The sequence below is a fragment of the Podarcis tiliguerta genome (genome assembly GCF_965153285.1).
Source record: "Podarcis tiliguerta genome assembly, chromosome: Z".
NCBI lineage: Eukaryota > Metazoa > Chordata > Lepidosauria > Squamata > Lacertidae > Podarcis > Podarcis tiliguerta.
Window position 1 is genome coordinate 22090128 of NC_139553.1, and position 20705 is coordinate 22110832.

The 20705-nt window shown below is 40.3% G+C and overlaps 1 protein-coding gene across 2 annotated transcripts in view; it reads left to right on the top strand.

The window, feature by feature from the left end:
• The window catches only part of NEXMIF (neurite extension and migration factor), a 207942-nt gene that overhangs the window by 178915 nt on the left and 8322 nt on the right, over window positions 1–20705 (top strand). For both annotated transcript variants that reach the window (XM_083423392.1, XM_083423393.1), the window contains one exon: window positions 19429–19553. In XM_083423392.1, coding sequence (XP_083279518.1) covers window positions 19466–19553 — 88 coding nt within the window. In that variant the 5' untranslated portion in view covers window positions 19429–19465. The remainder of the gene's footprint in view (window positions 1–19428; window positions 19554–20705) is intronic.

Here is a 20705-nt window from a genome sequence, read left to right on the forward strand (position 1 = left end):
ATATGAGAAAATTAAAAGGGAGGCTGAGCCCTGCCAGGGTTTGGAAGAAGCTTGCCAACAGGGGTTGGGCGCAGACAACGAGAGCAGGAAATAAATAGAAAGAGCAGGAATGAATTTCTACAGTCATGGGTTGAGAACTCTGTTTTGGAGAACAAATGCAACTAGAGGTGGCATTCAGGACCCTGGACAGAGCACAAGCAAAAGTCCTAGCTCCACATGAGCCTTTGTAGATCTCTTGGGTCTAACTGGTCCTTCCGTTACCCTGAAGGAAGTTGTGTAAGCTAAATATATTCATCAGGCCCTCCCTCCCTCCCTCTTCTCAGCTCCTTGGATTTCACCAGGTAGGAAAAAGAAGCTGTTTTGCTGTCCTCAAGGCTAGCCATTTCTGCATTGCTTTATCTTTACCTCCACTTTAGCTGCATCACTGCCTCCTAGCCTCCCCTTGTGGTTTATCTGAATCTTCCATCCATCCTAGCCTGGCTTGTTTCAAATGGGGTCAAAAACCCACAAGAAGCAGACCAGTGTGGCACACTGTGTTCTGTGCCATTCCTCTTGTTAGCACTAAATAATGCTATAATATGTAGTAGCCATATTTAATTTAATTCAAAGAAAATGGGCAAACTTGTTTAGAAAAGGCATTAAGGGGGAAAGGTGCATAATTTAGTCATATATGAATCATGCTTGTTAAAGCTTATTAGGATTTTATTTCCTTGTGGTTTAATTCTTGCCTTCCATAGGGCTATGGGCTTCTATTCATCTAATCAAGCTTTTAAAAGGCAGCTGTTGGTTTAAAGATCAAAATACTTTAAAAGAAAAAAAACCCCAACAACAACTGGAACAGGTTAAAAATCTAATTTACTTTTCACCACTGATGCTAATAGATTATATTTCCACTTCATTGGGTTGGGAGAATGAATATTGGGCTGATTATTCTTCTTTTGATGCTTGTCAGTTTCTATCCAGAATCACTTCGAAGCACTAGGCTGTAATTTAGGCTTTGAAACTGAAAGTATTGCAGAGAATTTTTATTTTTATTAGGGGTGGGGACTGAGACAGATTTTGATGGTGTGTGTGTGTGTTGTATATATTTTGAAGCTGATGAGCAGCTCAATACACAGCTACAGTCTGTAAAAGCTGGTCGTGGATGTTGAGTACTGCTTAGTTTCTGCAAAGCAAGGCTGTCTCAGGCCACAATATATATTGAAAGGCATCACTTTTAACATGAAAAGTAACAGGATAGAAACCTGTCTTAAACTAAGTCAGAACATTGGACCATCAGGGGGTGGGACAATCCCAGACCTATTTGGAGATGCCAAAGGTCAAACCTGGGACCTTCTGGATGCAGTGCAATGTGCTGTGTCCATTCCCTACAGGTAATGGTCCAAAACCTTCAAAGCTGCTAACACACATCCTGAATCTTTCCCCTCACAGATCTTTAGTTGGTTAGGTGATTTTTAAATGGAAAAAATCAGTCAAAGAATGAATGGGTTAAGAACCTCCCTCCAGCTCTGCTGAAGTTTGCTGCCTCTCACATCTGCTTCTCATAAAATAATAACAACAACTATCAAGGAAACGTACCTGACTAAATGCCATGTGTCACCTGAGTTTGGATGGGGGGACTCTGGGAACTTCTTGGGTGGGGGGGGGTGCAATTAACCTTCCTCAACCTATCCATTAAGTTTGAGTGGGTGGCAAGCTGGCACCAGGTGGAGTGGAGAATAAACAGTGGCCTGGTGTTCAAGATGACAGAACTGGCTGTGCCAGGTCACCTGCACTGCGCCTGATGCCCTAAGCCAGGGTTTCTCAGTCTTGGGTCTCTGGCTATTTTTGGACTACAACTCCCATAATCCCTACGTAGCAGAACCAGTGGTCAAGGAGGATAGGAATTGTAGTCCAAAAACAGCTAGAGAGCCAGGTTTGGGAAACCCTGCCCTAAGGTATGGTGGTGGTGCTGTCCCGTCCTCAGTCCTGAAGCAAGATTCAAATGTGTGTTCAGTCAGCTTCTGCGTTTAGAGCAAGGAGAGGACTGTCTTGTCCACCCTTCTCCAGGTGCCCTCCAGATGTCTTGTGCTACAACTATCTGCAGCTATGTTGGCTGGGACTGATAGAAGTTGTGGTCCAAAATATCTTCCCCTGTTAGGGAAGGCTGGGACAGGTTCTTGGCAATAAATGTGTTGTGAAAACGTCTGCTCTGAAATACCTCAGCAGCTCAGGGCTGCTTCAGATTCCATTCACATCAGGGATGGGGAACTTTTGGCCCTCTAGATATTGCTGAAGTGAAACTCATGCCAGCCTCAATAAGCATGGCCAATGGCCAGAGAGGATGGGCATCATAGTTCAGCAACATTTAGAGGAGCAGAAGTTTCCCTACTCCTTGTTTACACATAATGGCTTTAGTTGAAACCCAAGTGTGTGCAGCTGCCTGAACTGCATGCATATAAGATCAGGTAGTTATTCTGAATAGTACAAAAAAGGCTATGCAAGAGAGGAGATTAAATCTGGCTTCCTGGTCCCCATCCCAAAGTGCTGATTTGTGCTATTCTGAGTTCTGTAGCTTGGTAGTAGAGCACATGCTCTGTGTACAAGAAGCCCCAGATTAAACCCCTGTTATTAATAATAATAGATTTATTTTTCCCAACATCCTTCACCAGCAGGTCCCATGGTAGGTTATAGCAATCTAAAATTCAGAATTGAAAATAACTGATACAAATTACAGCTGCAGGAATAGAGTTGTCTCCCAGGATTTTGGGGAAATATAATATCCGTATAGATGTCAGTAGCACTGGGGAAACTATGGTCTACTGTTGGATTCCAACCTCCCATCAGCCATAGCCAGCAATGCCAATGATTAGAGATGGTGGGAGCTGAAGTCCAACAACACCTGGAGAGCAGACCATAGTGAGCTAGTTGGACTTATGGCCTGACTTGATGGATGGCAGATCCCTCCCCTCGGCCATGTTCCATAATAGATATTATGGGCTGGCTGGCTGGCTGTGGGTTGGGCTGGATCTGTTGGGCTTCTCTCTACTTGCTGGTAGCCACAGTGGCTGTGCTCTGCCTCCATGGTCAGAAGCAGTCATGCTTCTGAATAACAGTTGCAGGAAACCACAGGAAGGGAGAGGGTTCTTGTGCCGGTGGTCCACTGGGGGAACAAGATGCTGGACTAGATGGGTTGTTGGTCTGATCAAGTAGGCCATAGCCTGTGTCTGTGATCTAGATCTGAGTGGGCATGTAGGGTGTAGAATGTGAAGTGATCAGTTAGTGATTTCCCCATGCTATGATGATTATTCCAAAAACAGGTGTTTGAGTGTGGGTGTATGCACAGCTGAGTGTCAGTTCCTTGTGATAACATGCAGTTTATGTGATTCTGCATGTGCTTTCAAACCTTATAATCACGAAAATCAGAGCTTTTGTTGTTTTTCAACAGGGGGAGGGGAATCCAAAAACCTTGATGCAAGAATGTCAATAGTTGATAGGACGCTTGTAAAATGATAAACATTTTTATTGTGCTGCTATGCTGCATAATAGAGACAGCTTCAGGAACTCCATATTAAATTAACTTCTATTTTTTTAAAGACAATACATTCGATATCTTCCCCCTCCCCCCTTTGCCTCCCTTTATAGCATCATTAGAGGGCTTTTGGTATTATTAAATATTGACTTATTTATATATTGCACCAATATATTTAAATGACTCAAGGCCATCAATCAATACACATAGCTAGTCTATGTAAAAACACGTTATGATCAGTGATACTCCTTTTCAAACACCCACATTCATTTGGATCTGTTTGTTGTACCATCTGTTGTGCCTTCTCATAAATCAGATCTTTGTAACAACCATTGCCTTTTAGTGTGTGTAGGCATTGTACTCTGCAGCACATGCTGGCAACCTGTAGCTGCATGCTTTGGGAGTCTCCAGTGTGGGCTGTGGAGGTGGCCAAGTAGTCCCTGATCCCTAAACGGTGCCCTTCACAACCCATAACATTTCCCCTGCCTCTCTCCCAACAGAGGTCATCATACAAGGCTACCAAAGCAGTTTCTGTGCCAAAACAAGGTCTAAACCCCAGTTGAAATGGATCTAGAAAACCAATTTCCTCCAAGTGCACCTGGATGTGGTCTGCGACCACCTGCTCAACAACCTTGCCCAAGGAGGGGAGATTAGCAACTGTCCGGTAGTTACTTAGCTTTTCCAAGTCCAGTAAATGTTTTTTGAGGAGTGGTTTTTCCACTGCCATATGAAATTACATTTTAACTATATTCAAAGTCTTGGTGCAGCACAGGGAGGGGGAGACACCAAATTATGGCAGTGAATATGGATGTACTAAATACCCAAAACAGATCGGTTGTACCGTTTTTCCTGCCTTTGCATTCTCTCCTCTAATCTTGTAATTTCAGTAGCCACAGCAAAAAGGTGAAATCCTGGCTACATGAATAAATATTTAATCTCACTTTCCAGTGGCAGACTAGTTCTGGCTTTTGAATGAAATGATGCCACATAAAGGATCTTTCTTTCTCCCACCCCTCATATTTTTTCCAATTGAGTATCCAATGCAAAGAAGATAATGTGAAGGTATATTTTCAGCGCAGATAATGAACACAAAGCCATCTTTGTTTGCAGTGCTCCCTATGAAATTTAATGTGGATTGACAATTCCTAGTAGCATTCATTTATTTCTCCTCTATCCCCCCCCCCTCCCATTACAAGTGTTAAAGAATATTTTCAGTGGTGCAGAGAAGAATGCACTTTATGCATATGGGATCTTTACTCTCAGACACAAGACCTGAAGATTCAATATGGGATTTTCTGGTCAAAAGTGTTTATCGTTGTTAATGCCTAATGAGAAATCTGGACATTGTGATAACTAGGACATGCCCGCAGCAGCCAAACCAGAGTTCCTTTTTCTCACAATACTCTTTGATTAAAATCATTATAGTAACTAGTGGCAACACTACAGTTAATCTTGATCTGGCACTTCTCGTTGGACTGCTACTTGGTTCAAGCTGTCAGTCCTTGTGCAGCTGAAATACAGTGGTGCCAAAATGGTCTCAGTCCGCTGGGCCATTATATTTTAAAAGGCTCACTTTTTAAAAACAAACAAACACCCTCTTCTAAAATACTCAAGATATAATCCTTGGGGTTTCTATAGCTCCGTTTATATAAAAGTCTGTTGTGGCGAAATAGTAGTAACAGAGAAACAGAAGGCTGATATAACAAAGAACTACAAAATCTATATAGCAAATATTTTGTAAACTGGTAACTAAACATAATACAGGTCCCTTTTATGTCAGGGGGGGGGGGGAGTTTAACCCTAAAAGAAATATTAGGATATATATTAATGACTTAACCAAATTCACTTATAAGCAGTAGGTGGGGCTTGTCCATGTCTCTTCTTACTTTCATATGTAGTAAAACAATGTATTATTGCAACTTGTAATTTATGTGTCCATTTTTCTAAGACGACTACTTTTTCTAAGCTACATCCCATACCAGTAAGTATGGTATGGGATGTACCAATAAGTATGTTTGGCTCTAGCTTGGGCTTTCCGAAAATGGGTTATATTAACCCTGGCAGCAATTAATAAATGAAGAATTAACTAATGTGCATATTTAAGGCAGCCTCTTCATAAATGGACAATAATGCAAATTGGAAGGGGACAGTATGGCAACCCATAATTGCATTAATTTCTCAAAAAAAAACCAGTGGACCAAAAGTTTTGAACCTTCACGCAACTCCCACCATTAATGGTAATGCACTCCAATATCAGAACATCCACGTTAATGTTTTGGGAAGGTGGATGCATAAAAATATGGCGTCCATCTGGGGATCATTTACCATTTATATACTATAGAGTGATTTCTTTGTATCTTGCCTAAATGGTATGAAAATGACGTTTAAGCCACTTTTTTTGGCCGTAAGTATTTTTCAAGTATGTAGAGCATCAGGCTCTTAAGCTCAGGGTTGTAGGTTTGATCCCCACGTTGGGCAAAAGATTCCTGCATTGCAGGGGTTGGACTAGATGACCCTCAAGGGTCCCTTCCAACTCTACAACTCTATGATTCTACATTCCAGTCCAGATCTTACAGTAGCTCCATGACAGTCTTAGTCTTGTCTGGCCATTAGGTTCATCTTAAAAGTAAAAATGTATTTATTTTAAAAGTTTATATATTTAGAATTTGTATATTTTATTACCACCTTTAAAGGTGATGGTAATTAAATTCTCAAATTCAGTTAATTTATAGGTGGCAGCAGTTTGGCTGGCTTTTTTTATTTTAAAAGGTGGAAATTTAGCACCATAACAACCATGGAACATTAATGTTTCTTAATTTGTGTTTCCTTTCCATCTCCATACTAGAAGCATTCTCAAAATAAAATTTGCATATTTATTAAAGTTCCCTGACCCTCCCCTATTATAATATTATGTGTGGTTCTTAGTATAAAAAAGGGGGTGGAAGGCAATTGAGAATGTACTAGAGCTATTAGTGTACATTTTCTGTTCCAGCATTGAAACCTTGTTTGTAAAAGGCCTGTTTTTGAACCATATATTCTCTCTAGATCCTCTTTTGGAAAATTAGAATACGCTAACCCAATCTCTATTTTCTCAGCCTCTATATGGGTCTATTGTTTATCATACCAATTTAAGTATATGTCTCAATTGAGCGGCCAAATAACATAATTCTAAATTAGGCAAACCCCCATCCTCTTTCTTTAATAGAAAAATAAAGCAATTTATTACCAACCCTTGGTCTCTTTTGTGCAAAAATAAAAGAATTAATACAGGGAGAGTTTGAAAAAGATAGGTAATTTTAGGAAGAACAATACAATCTATCAAGTACAAAATAGGTTCCCATTTCCCATTTCCCATCTTTTAATATCTTTATTTAATAAAGACCATGTTTTATAAAAATTATCATTAAAAAATCTTATTAAAATTCATTGTGGTATATGCACCCAAATATCTCAAATGTAGATGACACAATTTAATTTGGAGGAATACTGATACCTTATTCTGGATTGAAGGAGGGACATTAAAGCACATTACTTCGGATTTTGGAAAGTTGACCCACAGGGTCCCTTAAATGTGCATATCAATCCATCTCTCATTTTAAAATTTTAAAAACCTTCCACAGGAGTAGGAGGTGGTAACCATTATATAGTCTGCATAAAGACCCAGAACATAGGAAGGTTAATATGAATACCCAGGTGATGCATGTAAGCAGTTCCATTGCCCAAATAAAAAGAAAGGGGGAGTGAGGACAGACTTGTTTTGTCCCCTGTTGGATATCCGTCAGTTCTGATTTATTATTAGTCTGAATTGTTACTTTGGAAATAAAATAGATATGCTGAATTGTTTTAATAAATTTGGGGCCAAATTGCATCGTTTCCAAAGCTTCAAACAAAAATCTCTACTCCAGGCAGTCAGAGGCCTTAAATAATTACAGTGGTACCTCGGGTTAAGAACTTAATTCGTTCCGGAGGTCCATTCTTAATCTGAAACTGTTCTTAACCTGAAGCACCACTTCAGCTAATGGGGCCTCCTGCCGCCGCGCCGCTGGAGCACGATTTCTGTTCTCATCCTGGAGCAAAGTTCTTAACCTGAAGCACTATTTCTGGGTTAGCAGAGTCTGTAACCTGAAGCATATGTAACCTGAAGCGTATGTAACCTGAGGTACCACTGTATTGTAAGAGGGGATCCTAACTACCTGGAGTGAAAAAACAATATTCAATAATTTTCTAAATGGGTCAGCAATGTTCTGAAGTGGGACTAAACCAGCTAGATCTTAACTAATTAATTTATGCAAATACCTTTTAATTCTGTCCACCCAAACATCTTAATATTCATGATTTGTCACTGGTACTGGATTGTATGATTTCACCAACAGGGGGTCCTTGTATGATTTGGGTATAGTTACTATTTTTGACTCAAGCCATGCTGTGGGTAAAGGTGCCACCTCGCAGATATCATTGAACAATCAAAGAAAATAAGGCATCAAAATCTTTAAATTGTTTATAGAACAATTTGTAGAGGCATCCGACCCAGGAGCTTTACTTGAATATAATCTTTTTAGCATTTAAGTTATTTCTATGGAGGACATTTTACTGTCCAAAAAGGATGCATCTTCCTCAGTTATTGTAAAAAGTTCTTAATCTGAGCAGTATCTGGGTTTGTGGAGTTGTAGATGGAAGCAAATTCTGTGGAAATACCTTTAGGGGTGTATTTTTCCTTCCATCCTTCCCCCTGATAGATTATACTGTATTATTATTTTTTGCTCCTGACATTGATTGGCTAGAAATCATGATCCTTTCCATCTGAATTCAGCATATATTTCTTTAAAAAATAACAAGAATATCAACCAACCAATAATTACACGGAGACCCTGTGGATACATTCCAAATCATTAGTTTCCATAACTAGGTCAGGTATCAGCAGCTTGAACCAATCAATAACAAAGGAGGCTAAATCTTTAAGCTCTGCACCCTCCAGGTTTGCCCTTCAGACTATGTCCTCAACTTCTTTGAGCTTGTATCTCAAGATGCATTGTACTTGCTTCTTGTGCCTGAGGCCCATTTCCTTTGCAGAGTTTGCCGTCTCAGTGAGCATGTTAAGTCTTGCACTTAGTCACCCAGCTGTCCTCCATTACAGACATAAGTTGTTTCCATGTCTCTCGGACTATGTTTCTCATGAAGGGCAGCTGGGTGGCAAACTCATCCCTAAGATTAGGACCGCCATTTCATGCAGAGTCTCCCTCATTTTATAAAGTGTATCCCATATTAGGCACAACTTGCAGTTGATCTTGTGGTAGGCCTCTGTTGTGTTTACCTTTACCTTATGGTTTGAAGAAGGCAGAGAGGTTATTTGTTTTCCGTTTGTTGAAGTCCACTGGCACTCCAAAACACAGGGAAATGCTGTGACTTTGGAAATAAGTACTACATCAATATGTTATACGGAGTTGCTTCTGCTGTTCAAGAGAGCTGTAAAGCTATCTTCTTCAGCACTGGCTATACCCTTAATTGTGTTTAGCCTCCAAATTTCAAAATTATCTAATATTCAAGCCCTTGGAAACAGCTAGGGATGAAGAAATGTGTCAATTTCAGTTCCCCCCAGTTATTCTGTTATTATCTGCCTTAGTTGCATTGCTTTTTTCAGCTGGAACTCACCAGAACTCGGTTATGGCACCTCTCAGGTGGGCACCATTGCCATTATAAGAGAACAAAGGAGGTGTTCATGGTGAGTTCCAGCACCTCTTTCTCTAGAAAAATAGCACTGCTTAGTTGGTTTTGCAAACTACCATACTGAATGCTTTTTATAGAGTAGGCTGGGAAGGGAGCACTGGAAATAAAACCAAGGAGACATGCCCCCCCCCCCCCGAAAGATTTAGGAACCACTGAGCTAAAATATGCAGCTGGAAGTAGTTCCTGATACCCAGTTCCTTACTGAACACTCAACTGAGGGAATTGCCTGAACAAGAAACAGAAATTTACCTAATTTTGAGCATTAAAATGAGTGCTGGGCTACTCCAGTTCAGGCAGTACATACCTTCTCTTTCTTCTTCCTAAATCTTGCCCTCAGGGCATCATGTGTTAAAGCTCACTGTGCAAGAACCAAGTTTTAAGATGGAGGTGATGCTGGTGTGTACTGTCTCCAGTTCATGGTTTTCTAATTTTCAGGTGGAAAGCTTATTTATTTAGGGATGTAATGGTGTGTAAATGTCAGCTTCTTATTCTGGCTACCCTTAAGTAAAGAACTGGGAATCAGGGACCAACTTTGGCCTCATAGCAAGCTTTGACTCCAGTCAGGATGCATCCGGTAAGGGCTTTAATGTCAAGCCAACCCTTCCGTATAGAGAGGAGAGACTACAACTGCCAGATCTATTGTTTGATGAGGCTCTTCAGTTCCATTAGATGACTGCTGAAGTCTGTTCTTGAGATATGCCCTCTTTTGGTGAGCTGCCCTATTTTTTCACGAGTGCTTCTTCTTTTTGGCTAGAGCTGGATAGTAATTCTGAACCGGTAGCATTTATATCTGGCTGAAAGTAGAAGCTCTTGTGGAGGCTTTTCTTTCCTGCCAGCCTGTTTCATGGCAAATAAAAGATGGATGTCAGAAGGTCAAGCCATAAGGTAACACAGAGGCTTAGAGTGAATTTTGTAGAGTCCTTTTGCAATTTTTATTACAAACCCCCACAAAGAACAAGGTTGTCCTTTAAAATACAAAAGCATACATGCTCCTGAAAAGCACTGAAACACCTGAAGTGAATTTGCAGCTTAGCAACTCAGGTAAATATCTCCATAATTCTTCATCCTGCTTCTTTTATTACATTTTCAGACACATTGTGGGTAAGTGACTGTCCATACATGTGTTTTACACTGAGAATGGGCTTCACTATTGCATTAGGATTTGTTTTCTTTTCAGCTTGATATATACCACTCAAAGACATGTAAACATTCATAATATGTTGTTACATTCCACATGGGCCCTCTGGGAGGGTATATTATATATGTGACATTGCTAACACTAATAATAATGTTTGTATAATTGATTTTTATTTAATTAGTTTGACTAATTGAGATGTTCAGTTTACAAAGATAAGCACTACTTATTGCCTTTGCCGTCGCAACTATCCTGTAAGGGAGGTTGTTGCCATTCCCATTTTACAGGTGACAAACTGAGACTTTCCCAAGACCACATAATGAACCCCTGGCAAGAGGTATGGCTTGAAGCCACATTCAATGTGGGGAAATTTACAGGCAGTAACTGCTGCCAGTCATAATATCTGTTAGTGCATCCCTGTTATGTATTACTGAATAACAATAAATTTAAAACATTTAGATAGCAGGAAAATTAGGGTTAAGGGGCTTAGTTAATAAGTTAATTAACAAAGGGAATGTTTGAGCCAAAGTTAAGCACTTTTATGTTTCATTACTTTCACTGGGAGTGATTAACACATGTGTTACCTGTTCCATAAACCAAAAGCAACAGCAGGCTTAACTTTGGTTGCTGTGTGCCTTAAATCTTTAAGTAATTACATTTGCTTTGTTTATTTGAGATGGTTCTGAATTTTGCCCTAAATAAGGTCCACAGGGCAGCTTACAAGAAAATAAAAGCACAATAAAAAATAAAATTTAAACTTTTTTTTAAGAACCGTAGGAAAGGTTAGCTCTTGATTGCCCAACTGTGTCCTTTTCTCCTGACTTAATGTGCCCCCATTTCACCCTGTCCGGTAAGCATAATGTGCCTGTATAGACCATATAAAGCTGCACATCTGTCTGTAACAGCAGCAGGAATCATACCAGCTTCACTGTAATTGCACAATTTTCATGACTTGTTTTCATCTTTAGATTTCTACTGCAAATAATAATAATAATAATAATAATGCTTGCCAATCACCTTGCTCTAGATGTGTGAGGCGGAATACCCCCCCCCCCATAAACCCTGCTTCTCCTGTCCAAAAACATTTGTGAGAGTGGGCTGTAAAATAAATCTGGTCCACAGCTTCAACTATTGGTGCAGTATTTATACGAAGTGGAACACTGACTGTAATATTCTCACCCTGCCCTCCAGTAAGTCTCACAGGCCTTTTAACCGAGGAGAGGGGAACAAGAATGTATGTCTAAAAGGCAGTTTAAAGAGATCAAAGTCCTAGGTGGACTTTGTTAAATCCCTTGAAGTACATTGATTCTGGGTGAGTGAGTGAATTCTGCCACAGTGAAAGAGAAAGGGAAGGAGAAAACACCCAGCCCCCTCACCTGGTGAGAAACTGTAATTAAGGATGTCGTATTGTTCATTTCCCCATCATAGCTGACTCTTCACAGGATCCTTTCCCAGCAACTATCATATTAAAGACAGCCTCTCCCTCTCTCTTTCGTCTTGTCTACAGAGACAACAGTAGATATTAAATAGTCTTTTCTGGGTGTTCCTCAGTTTAATGGGTATTGGCATTTCAATATTTATTTTTCATGGCATAGCCTCCACCATTTCTCTGATGAAAATAGGGACATCGTAAGGAAAAGCAGGACGTTCCACAATCAAATCAGAAACCAGGACAACCTCTGTAAATCCCAGAAAATAGGGGCACTTGGAGGGTCTGTCATGGTACCTGGCAAGAAAGCTAAGCACAGCCTGCTCTCATCAGAGGGCATGAATAAACAGTGATGTAACTTATTGAATCAACGCTGCCATGCTTATGTCAAAGAGCACTTAAGGAAAACTAGCAAAACTTATGCCCTTCTTGATGGTGTCATTCTTTCACCCTGTTAGCATATAATACTAAAGCAGAAGCATGGCTTTGTGAGAATGAGCACGCATGTAGGAACCCAGAGGCAAAATCAAGGCTGCCTGAATCATCCCCCACTTCTGCTGCTGCCACACTAACCAGAGCTAAATGATGGTTTGGCTTAGTGTTATGTCCAAACCCAGGCTTGTGGTTTGTCTTCCCCAAATCATGAGTGCTTAAGTCCAGAACATATCTTGGTTTCAGCCAGAAACTTGTTTGGGAGTGAGATAAATCATGACCTTGGGTTCCCATGTAACAGTAAGCCAAACTATGGCTTAGCTCTGGGTAACATGTTGGCAGAAGAACCGGGGGGGGGGGGGGCATAAAAGACATATTTTTCTTTGCGTGCCTACAAAGCTTACTTGCTAAGCCACAGTTTGGCTTTGCATTATGAGTGAACCAGGCTTTTCTGTAGCTCCAGTTCTGCCTAAAACCAAACAAAGATTATCAGAAATTCTAAATAACCGAAGCTTTCACTTTTATTATCATTATACTGTGAAAACAGTGTTGCACAAATTTCTATTGCTTTGTGTTTTGTGCTCATTTTTACTGAGAAATTGGTTCTGTAGTTGCCCTTAAGTGAGCAAAACTGTGATGAATTAACTAATGTCAGATGTGGAGCGTTGATCAATTTATTATCTTTGCTGTAGTATTGCCCATTAGGGTTTCCTCTGTTGTTTTCTACCCGCCTCCCTTCTGTGTTTGCTGGAGCCTTGGGCAGAACCAGAATCATTCTAATGAAACAATTAGAGCTGAGCCGCTCAATATGCAAAAGCGAGTACCTCCAGCACAATGTGATTAATGCCTTTGTACATAGGTGTTCCCCTTACCCAGCCCAGAATCTTTTCTAGGTAAGAAGAGTGGTGAGATGCCTCTGCTTTCATCCTTATTTAGATAGGAAAAGAAATTCACAACCCCCCTAAAACAGTGGTGGGTGTTGGGCCTTAAAATTTCAGTGACACCAAAATTTGGTGCCCCCTCTTGCCTTCCGTAGTTTATTGTTGTTGTGGTACCCCCTGCAATACCCTCTTGGCTTGGGCCCCAGTGCAGGCGAATTGGTCGTACTCCCCTAAATCTGCCTCTGCCTAAAATCTATTATTTGAATAGATTTAAGTCTTTAGCGTGCAAATACAACAAGGAGAGAGAGTGGTTTCAAGGCCAATGATGTATCGGTGTTAGCTGTCAATATTCCTGAAGCCTCTCGCAACCTACTGGTGGTATAATTAGAAGGGGACTCTGAGGCTGCTTGCTAGATCATCTGGTAGCCTCTCACTCACCACCAACACAAAAGTGCAGATGCTGTGCTGGCCAAGGATGCATCTGAGAAAGCTGATAGCCTTCTCCCCAGCTCTGTGTTGACAGCACACACAGCCCTTTACCTCCGGCTTATGGAAGATAACAAGGTTAAGCACAGCAGAGTTTTGATCCAGGAAAAGGCTCTACACACCTTTCTTAATTCATTGGATGCAGAGGTGTTGGAGCTTTCTGACCGAGTGAAGCTAGGCAGGATAGTCAGACGGGCACCTTCGTTTGAGACATTCACTCCATTCTTTTCAGAGGAAAACAGGTATGTGTGTTTGATAACAAGGGTGAAGGCAAAGACAACATTTTGCAAGGTAATGGGGCTGATTTTGGAAGCATTTTGCTGCAGCCAGTTTACTTTTTCCTTCCAAGGAGTAAATTGTCCAGAGGACTCCCTGGCAAGTCAATTATTTGGGACATTTTAGTTGGTCCCATTAATGTTATTGCCCAGCTGTGCGTTTTGCAGTTACCTTCATTATGATATAATGACTTGTTTCTGATTTCTCTTGGATTCAGTACCAGCATTCACTGATATTCCTGGAGAGGATGGAGGTGGACCAGGAGCCATACAATGTAGTCAGACACTTCTGAAGCCAGAGATAAATGGGAGCTCTTGGCTTATACAGCTGAATTTCATGGGTGAATAATTCAGCCCTCAGAAAAATGCTTCAGCCGCAGTGTGACATCTCCCGTCAGTGATTATCCAAGATTTAAGCAAACATGGCTTTCCCTGGGAGTTAGGAAAGATGTCCAGATAGTGTCTTCTTTTCTTTTTACCTTTGGTCTCCTTAAATACTTTTGTCATTAACATTGTTACCAGGATACAGGTTTAAAAAGAAAGCCGAATATGCCTTACAAGTGACTCTTCCAAGCACAGAACTTTGCGCCTTACAAATCAGAGTTTAAAGTATGACTGAACTTGATTTATTTTAAAGAGGCAATTAAACGATACATCTTTATGTCTAATGATGACACCTTCAGCTAATTGGGTGAATTGCTAATGTGCAAATTTGTGCACACAGCTGAGTGGGAATTATTTTATTTCTTTTTAAATCAGCCCTCCAAGCCAAATTTGGCAGGTTGGCTGTGCATGCAAGGAAATAATGGAAGGGAGGTAGTGGCTCTGATCCAACAAAGTGCTTGCATACAAAGATGCAGCCAAGACTTCCTGCATATAGCAAAAGGCTGTAATTCAAACATTCAGCTATTTGCCTCCTCAGCAGCTGGCCTGCAGGAGTCTAGCTTTTTTGTTTGTTTGTTTGTTTGCAAGGGCTAGTATGCATAGAGTTCTGGCTGTTGGTTCAGGCTGGAAAACTGCACATCTAGTCCCCATTTACACTCAATATTACCTGCCCAGTATGGGATAAGAGTATGGAACCCACCGCTGCCAAGCTAATCTGCCGCGTCACAGATTCTAGGAAATTACTATGGTGTTTGAAAGCAGTGATGGGTTGGAGGTTGGCAAACAAAACAGAAGTGATTCTGGCCATTGGAAAAGCCCATCTGCAAATTCACCTTGTTTGGGCTGATGATGCACTCACTCTGAAATACCAGGTTCACAATGTGGCAATGTGTCTGGACCCAGCCCAGTTCCTAGAGAGGCAGGTTGTGACTGTGGGCAGGACTGTGTGTATTCAATTGCAGTTGGTGCGTCCACTGTGAACCTTCCTAGAGAAGTCAGATCTGAGCACCATCACACAGCTTCGGTTGTGTCCAGCACAACTGGTGCTAGCATTTGGATTCCCTGGCTAGCTGCCAGGGTTCCAGGACTTGATAGGACCCCACCTGTCCCTGGGGGCGCATGACCAAGTGGTGGGATGTGAAGAGCCACCATCTTAAATTTTCCAGACTGCATCAGAGCCTCGATGTAGTTTTTGCTCCAGAACATTGTGAGAAATTGAAAAGGGTGAAAATCCAGCACAGATTACAGGGGCAGCTACCTGGTGCCAATCAGAAGAGTCCCTGAAGATGCACACAGAGGATACAATGCCAAGGGCCCCAAAGCATAGATCCAGCCTTGGCATCCAGGCTAGACTTCTGTGAGATTGAGGCCCCTAATCATATTGGGGGTCTGCATGCAAGCAACTGGCTTTGTTATTTCAGAAGTCTGCACTAATCTGGGAACATCTGGGAACTGGGCTACCAGCACCGCCCCACTCTGTGGTAATTGCATGATGTATTATTTATGCCTGAAAGGGAATGGAGGGTATAAACAATTGTTTGTGGGTGAGGTGTATATCTGGTGTGCATTGCAGAGACTTGGACACGTGTGTGTGTGTGTGTTCTTACCCAGCTTTCCCAACTGGGTATCCCGTGGAGCACAAGTCTGAGGGCATAGGGATGAGGAGAGGGCATGGCAGTAACTCATAAAAACTCCATCCTTCTCACTAGGAGGCCAGTCCATTTGGGAGATGGATTTGGTGGTTTGTACTCGGTGCTGGGAGGCAGAGATGGGACAGGGATCTTGTTGGTGAACTATCTGCCCTGTGGCCCAACCACCTTCCTGACTGAGCTGGCAAAGGAGGTCTTTGGCATGGTGTTGGAGAATCCTAGGACATTAGTTCTGGGGGACTTCTGTATCCAAGACAGGCTCTTCTCTGTAGTGACACCAAGACTATGGACCTCTCACTCAGAAGAAGCTCCTTAACGCAGCCTGGCTCCTTGTCTTTAGATGGCTGCATAAGACAGTTGTTGTTTTTCCAAGAGGTCTTTGGCACTCCCTGGTGGTTAGTGAGGAATTGCTTGTTCATGACATGATTGCCTTTTTACTCTGCTTATTGGGCATTGCACAAAATAGTTTTAAATAGGATCACTTTATTCCATACTTTCCACCCATACGTTGATTGATTGATTGATTGATTGATTGATTATTAAAACTTTTAAAATATCTCTAAGCGGTGTACAGAAAACTGAAGCAATGACAACTTAAACAAAATATTACAAAAATACACAGAAGCATTTAAAAAGGTTACATTAATACAAAGTCATATGCATACATATATATGTCACTTCATTTTCCTTCTGGCACACACCCTCCCTCTCAGCTTCTGGGTTCTCACCCAGGGTCCAGACAAACTCTCAGCTCACCCACAAAAGTCTCACAATAAGAAGGGCTTCTGGAAGCAGCAGACATCACATTAGTTTCTCATGCTAGACTTGCTTTTTATGGGCAGGCCCAAGGTAGATGGTACTTCCTTAGGCTGCCCACAGCTATGTCCCATTCAACTGCACTCTCCACACCCAGTTCCATGTGTAGCTCTTTTTTCATCCTCTGCCCTCTCCTCCTCTTCCTCCTCCTCCTCCTCCAGCTGCTTTTGGGTTTCTAGCTATGTCTCAGCTACTATAATCTACACTTTTATGCTTTGTGTATAGTATCTATGAACTGAAATTTCATTATCATTATTGAATTGCTATGAAGTGATTAACATGTAGCCAAGCATTTGGACCCTGTAAAGTTGTGCTAGTAGAATTCAATGCAACTGCTTTCTGGGCACAATGCAAGGGATTGGGACCACAAACAATTCATAATGGATTGTTTCCCCTCACCCCCATTTGCATTCTTTCCTTTGCATTGAAATGAATGGGGTGGAACAATGTAGTGACAATGTAATTCATGTAACTTGGTTACGTAAGTTACATAATTTTGCCAAAGCTGACAGCAAGATGAATAACATAGGTGAAAGACTAACTAGCAGAATGCAAACAGTACTACATGCAAAAAAATACAAAGCAGAATGGAATATGATGCCTTCTTGCATCCCTGGCTCACCTTAGCCTCACCCCACCTGCTGTTGGGGTGGATAAAAATCAATGATTTTTTTAAAAAAATCAAAAAAGTTGGATTTTTTTTTTTGTTAAAATCAGATTTTTTAAAATTTAAATCAGATTTTTAAAATAAAATGCTTTTGGAGGGAAAAAATCTTTCTAAAGTTTTCTATTTAATTTACATTATAGTCCAAAGGCTATTCATCAGGAAATAAGGATTTGTTTAAAGTTTTTCATGTGTGCTAAAACTGTCTGTTTTCTTCTAAAAAAAAAAATCATTTAACCACATCAGTTAACAAATATGGATACATATGCTATAATGTTATTGTTTCAGTTTAATAAATTGTTTAAATTGTTATCAAGGAAATGATTATTTTTCTCCTTCCAATAAATTACAGCAGAAAAGTTGTCCAAATAGAAACAATAATTTCATAATTATCTGCCTATGTATTTCTGATAGTATAACCAAATCAGTAATTTTTGATATAACTGTAAAAACTACTCTAAAAATTTATTATTCCAAAAATGAAACCTTCCTCTGGTTGTAAATATTAAGAGAATGCCAGCAAGGTTGAACCTTCCTGTAAAAATGATTTAAATCAAGTCTTACTGACTAGTGATTTAAATCATGATTTAAATTGATTTGATTTAAATCAAAACCACCCTGCCTGCTGTTGTTGCCATTTGATGCTTTTTTCACCATACTTTGATTCAGTTCCTTCCTGGTTTGCAGTAGTTGTTGTTTGCTACAACTGAAGCAATAAAGTATTTTTAAAATAAACTGCAGCTTCCCTCCAGACCAGAACGTGAAACCCAGTCCAAACTATGGTTTCTGATTCTGGCTTGGAGACAAACTTTGGTTAACAGTGGAAGCAAATAATATGTAATGTGAACCAATAACTGAGAAAATGAATTGGAGTTTGTAAAGAGAGATGGGATGGGGGAGTCTAAGGAACAGCCCCAAAGTAGGGATGGAAGAGAAATTTAATTCAGTTTAAAGGCAAACCTAGATGATTCATACATTCTGAAACAATAAGCAAATCTAAACTCAGCCATCCCACAAAATTCGGATGTCTCCAAATTTTGTAATGTTGTTCTCCAGCCAAGTAAGGTGTACTAAAACGTATATACTAGGCTAAAGTGTGCATAAAAATCCATATGTTAAGTGAAGATAACATACAAAAAATTATATTAAGGGAAATCATTTTGCAAAAAATCTGTGTATTAGAGGAAATTCTACACACAAATTTGTACCTAATGAATAATTTGCACAAAAATGCTGGTGATTTGTACAGTCTGAAACAATAAGCAAAAAATCTGTGTATTAGAGGAAATTGTACACAAAAAAATTGTATATAATGAATAATTTGGTCTAAAATGCTGTGGTTATTCATAAAAGAAAATTGTGAACCAATCTGGAGGGCTGAACTTGAGATTGAGAAACTGAGAGAAACCAAAATTGCCAGATTGGCCTATGCCTACCTCAAGGGCCAAACCATGATTTCGTGGTGACATCTAAACCAAACCATTGTCAGTTCCCAATCTATGCTGATCATCTCAGTCTTGTTCACCTAGTATTCTTCCAGGTGGAGGCTGAATACTGTAAAAGCATTGTTCAGATATAACAAATGTGTTTTAGGCAACTGATTTGTTTAATTTAGAATATATTTTTTCTGGAAAGGGTAAAGCCAGATTAAACGTTTGGTGAGGATACAGGCTGACATTCTGATGCCAACAGCATTGTGTGGATGCTATGGAAAATGAGCATACATAAAGAGCACCCATCCTACAATAAAAGCCAGTCTGGAGGCATCCCCAGTGTAGAATATAATTGCCCTGGATGTGACCCATATGCCTCTGGGTTCTGGGCAGTGCTTTGCACACAATTGGGGCTGTAGAAGTGTTGTGCGGTTGTGGTAGACATTGTTTGCTTCTGACCTGATTGAAAAACACAGTTGACATCAAGATAGGCCAGTTATTTTGCTTCCACATTTCAGTCTTCTTAACTGAGCTTTTTTTTCACTCACAGGGCTGCAAATTGGTTTGGGGGTTCTAATGTCCTGTAATTTTCTTTTTGTACATGTGTAGGCTGGACGACTTCAATTCAGAATGGATTCATGAACTCATGACTGAATTGATGGGTGACCAAGAAGATAATAAGCGTGCCTCAGAAGACCCAGAACCAATCCCAATTAATGGGGTGAAAGAGGATGGTAAGGAAATCTATTTGTAGCAAGCGACCCACTGCCAACTCCTAATGGAAACTGATTTACTCCAAGATCTGTCCCTGAACGTCAGCCTGCTTTCCTTGTAACATTTTCTTAATAAGATTAAATATTTCACGTTCATGCAATCCTTTTGAGTGCACACATTATCCACGAGTCATTTATTATCAGTTGCATTCCTTATAATACCCCTGTAAGGTGGGTGAATATTATTATCAGTATCACCATATGGAGGTTTTCCTAAGGATCCCTCATGAGTTCATGTCAGGGGTGAGATTTGAACCAGAGCCCTTTTCATTTGTAACTATGTCTCTCGGTCACTTTGCTATGCTAGACTCTCTAGGAAGCTTGGAAGTTTGGGCTTCTTTCTTATGTTTCGATTTCTAATTTTCATAATTGGCAGGATTTAAAAACAGAGTGGTTGGGGTTAACAGGCAGCTTGTGAAAAAGCTTTTGTGAAGAGTACATTGTACTCTTTGCTCCGAATATATTTTTTTTACCATGATGCTCACAGGAATACCAGAATTCTCATGCATAATATTTTATTTATGACTTTTTTCACTCCATTCCATTCCATTTCATTTGACAATTGGTTAGTAATTAGCCTGACCATCAGGTAAACATAGGCCAAAGCACCAGAGCCCTGGAGAATGGGATGGAAAAAGGGTTTTCCCCCCCAATGTGTTTGTGTATGGAGCTGTCTGCTTCGAAATGATCTGAGCTGCATATTATGCATCAAAGCTTAGTGAGTTAAAAAAGAGAGTTTGATAATGGTGTTTTATATATATATATATTAAAAAGCCTCCTCCACAGTGAAATTTTGCTGCAGAGCATGATCAACAAGCATTATAGGGGAAGGTTAAATAATTAATATTGTTCATGAGTCTGTCTACATGGAAATTAAATTTCAAACTAATAGCTGGGTTGTTGTTATTAAAATTTCTCTGTACAGTGACCTAGTCTGTGGCCAGCTTGATGTGAGAATATTAATTTAGAGCATGTTTTAAATTTAAACACCAAACAGGGATTAGCTGTGCTGTTCTTCATTGGTACGTGGCCACGATATGCTAGTTTAAGGGTTGTTTTTAATTTGTGAGTGAGAGTGTATATGCGTGTGTGTTTTAAATGTAACATCAAATA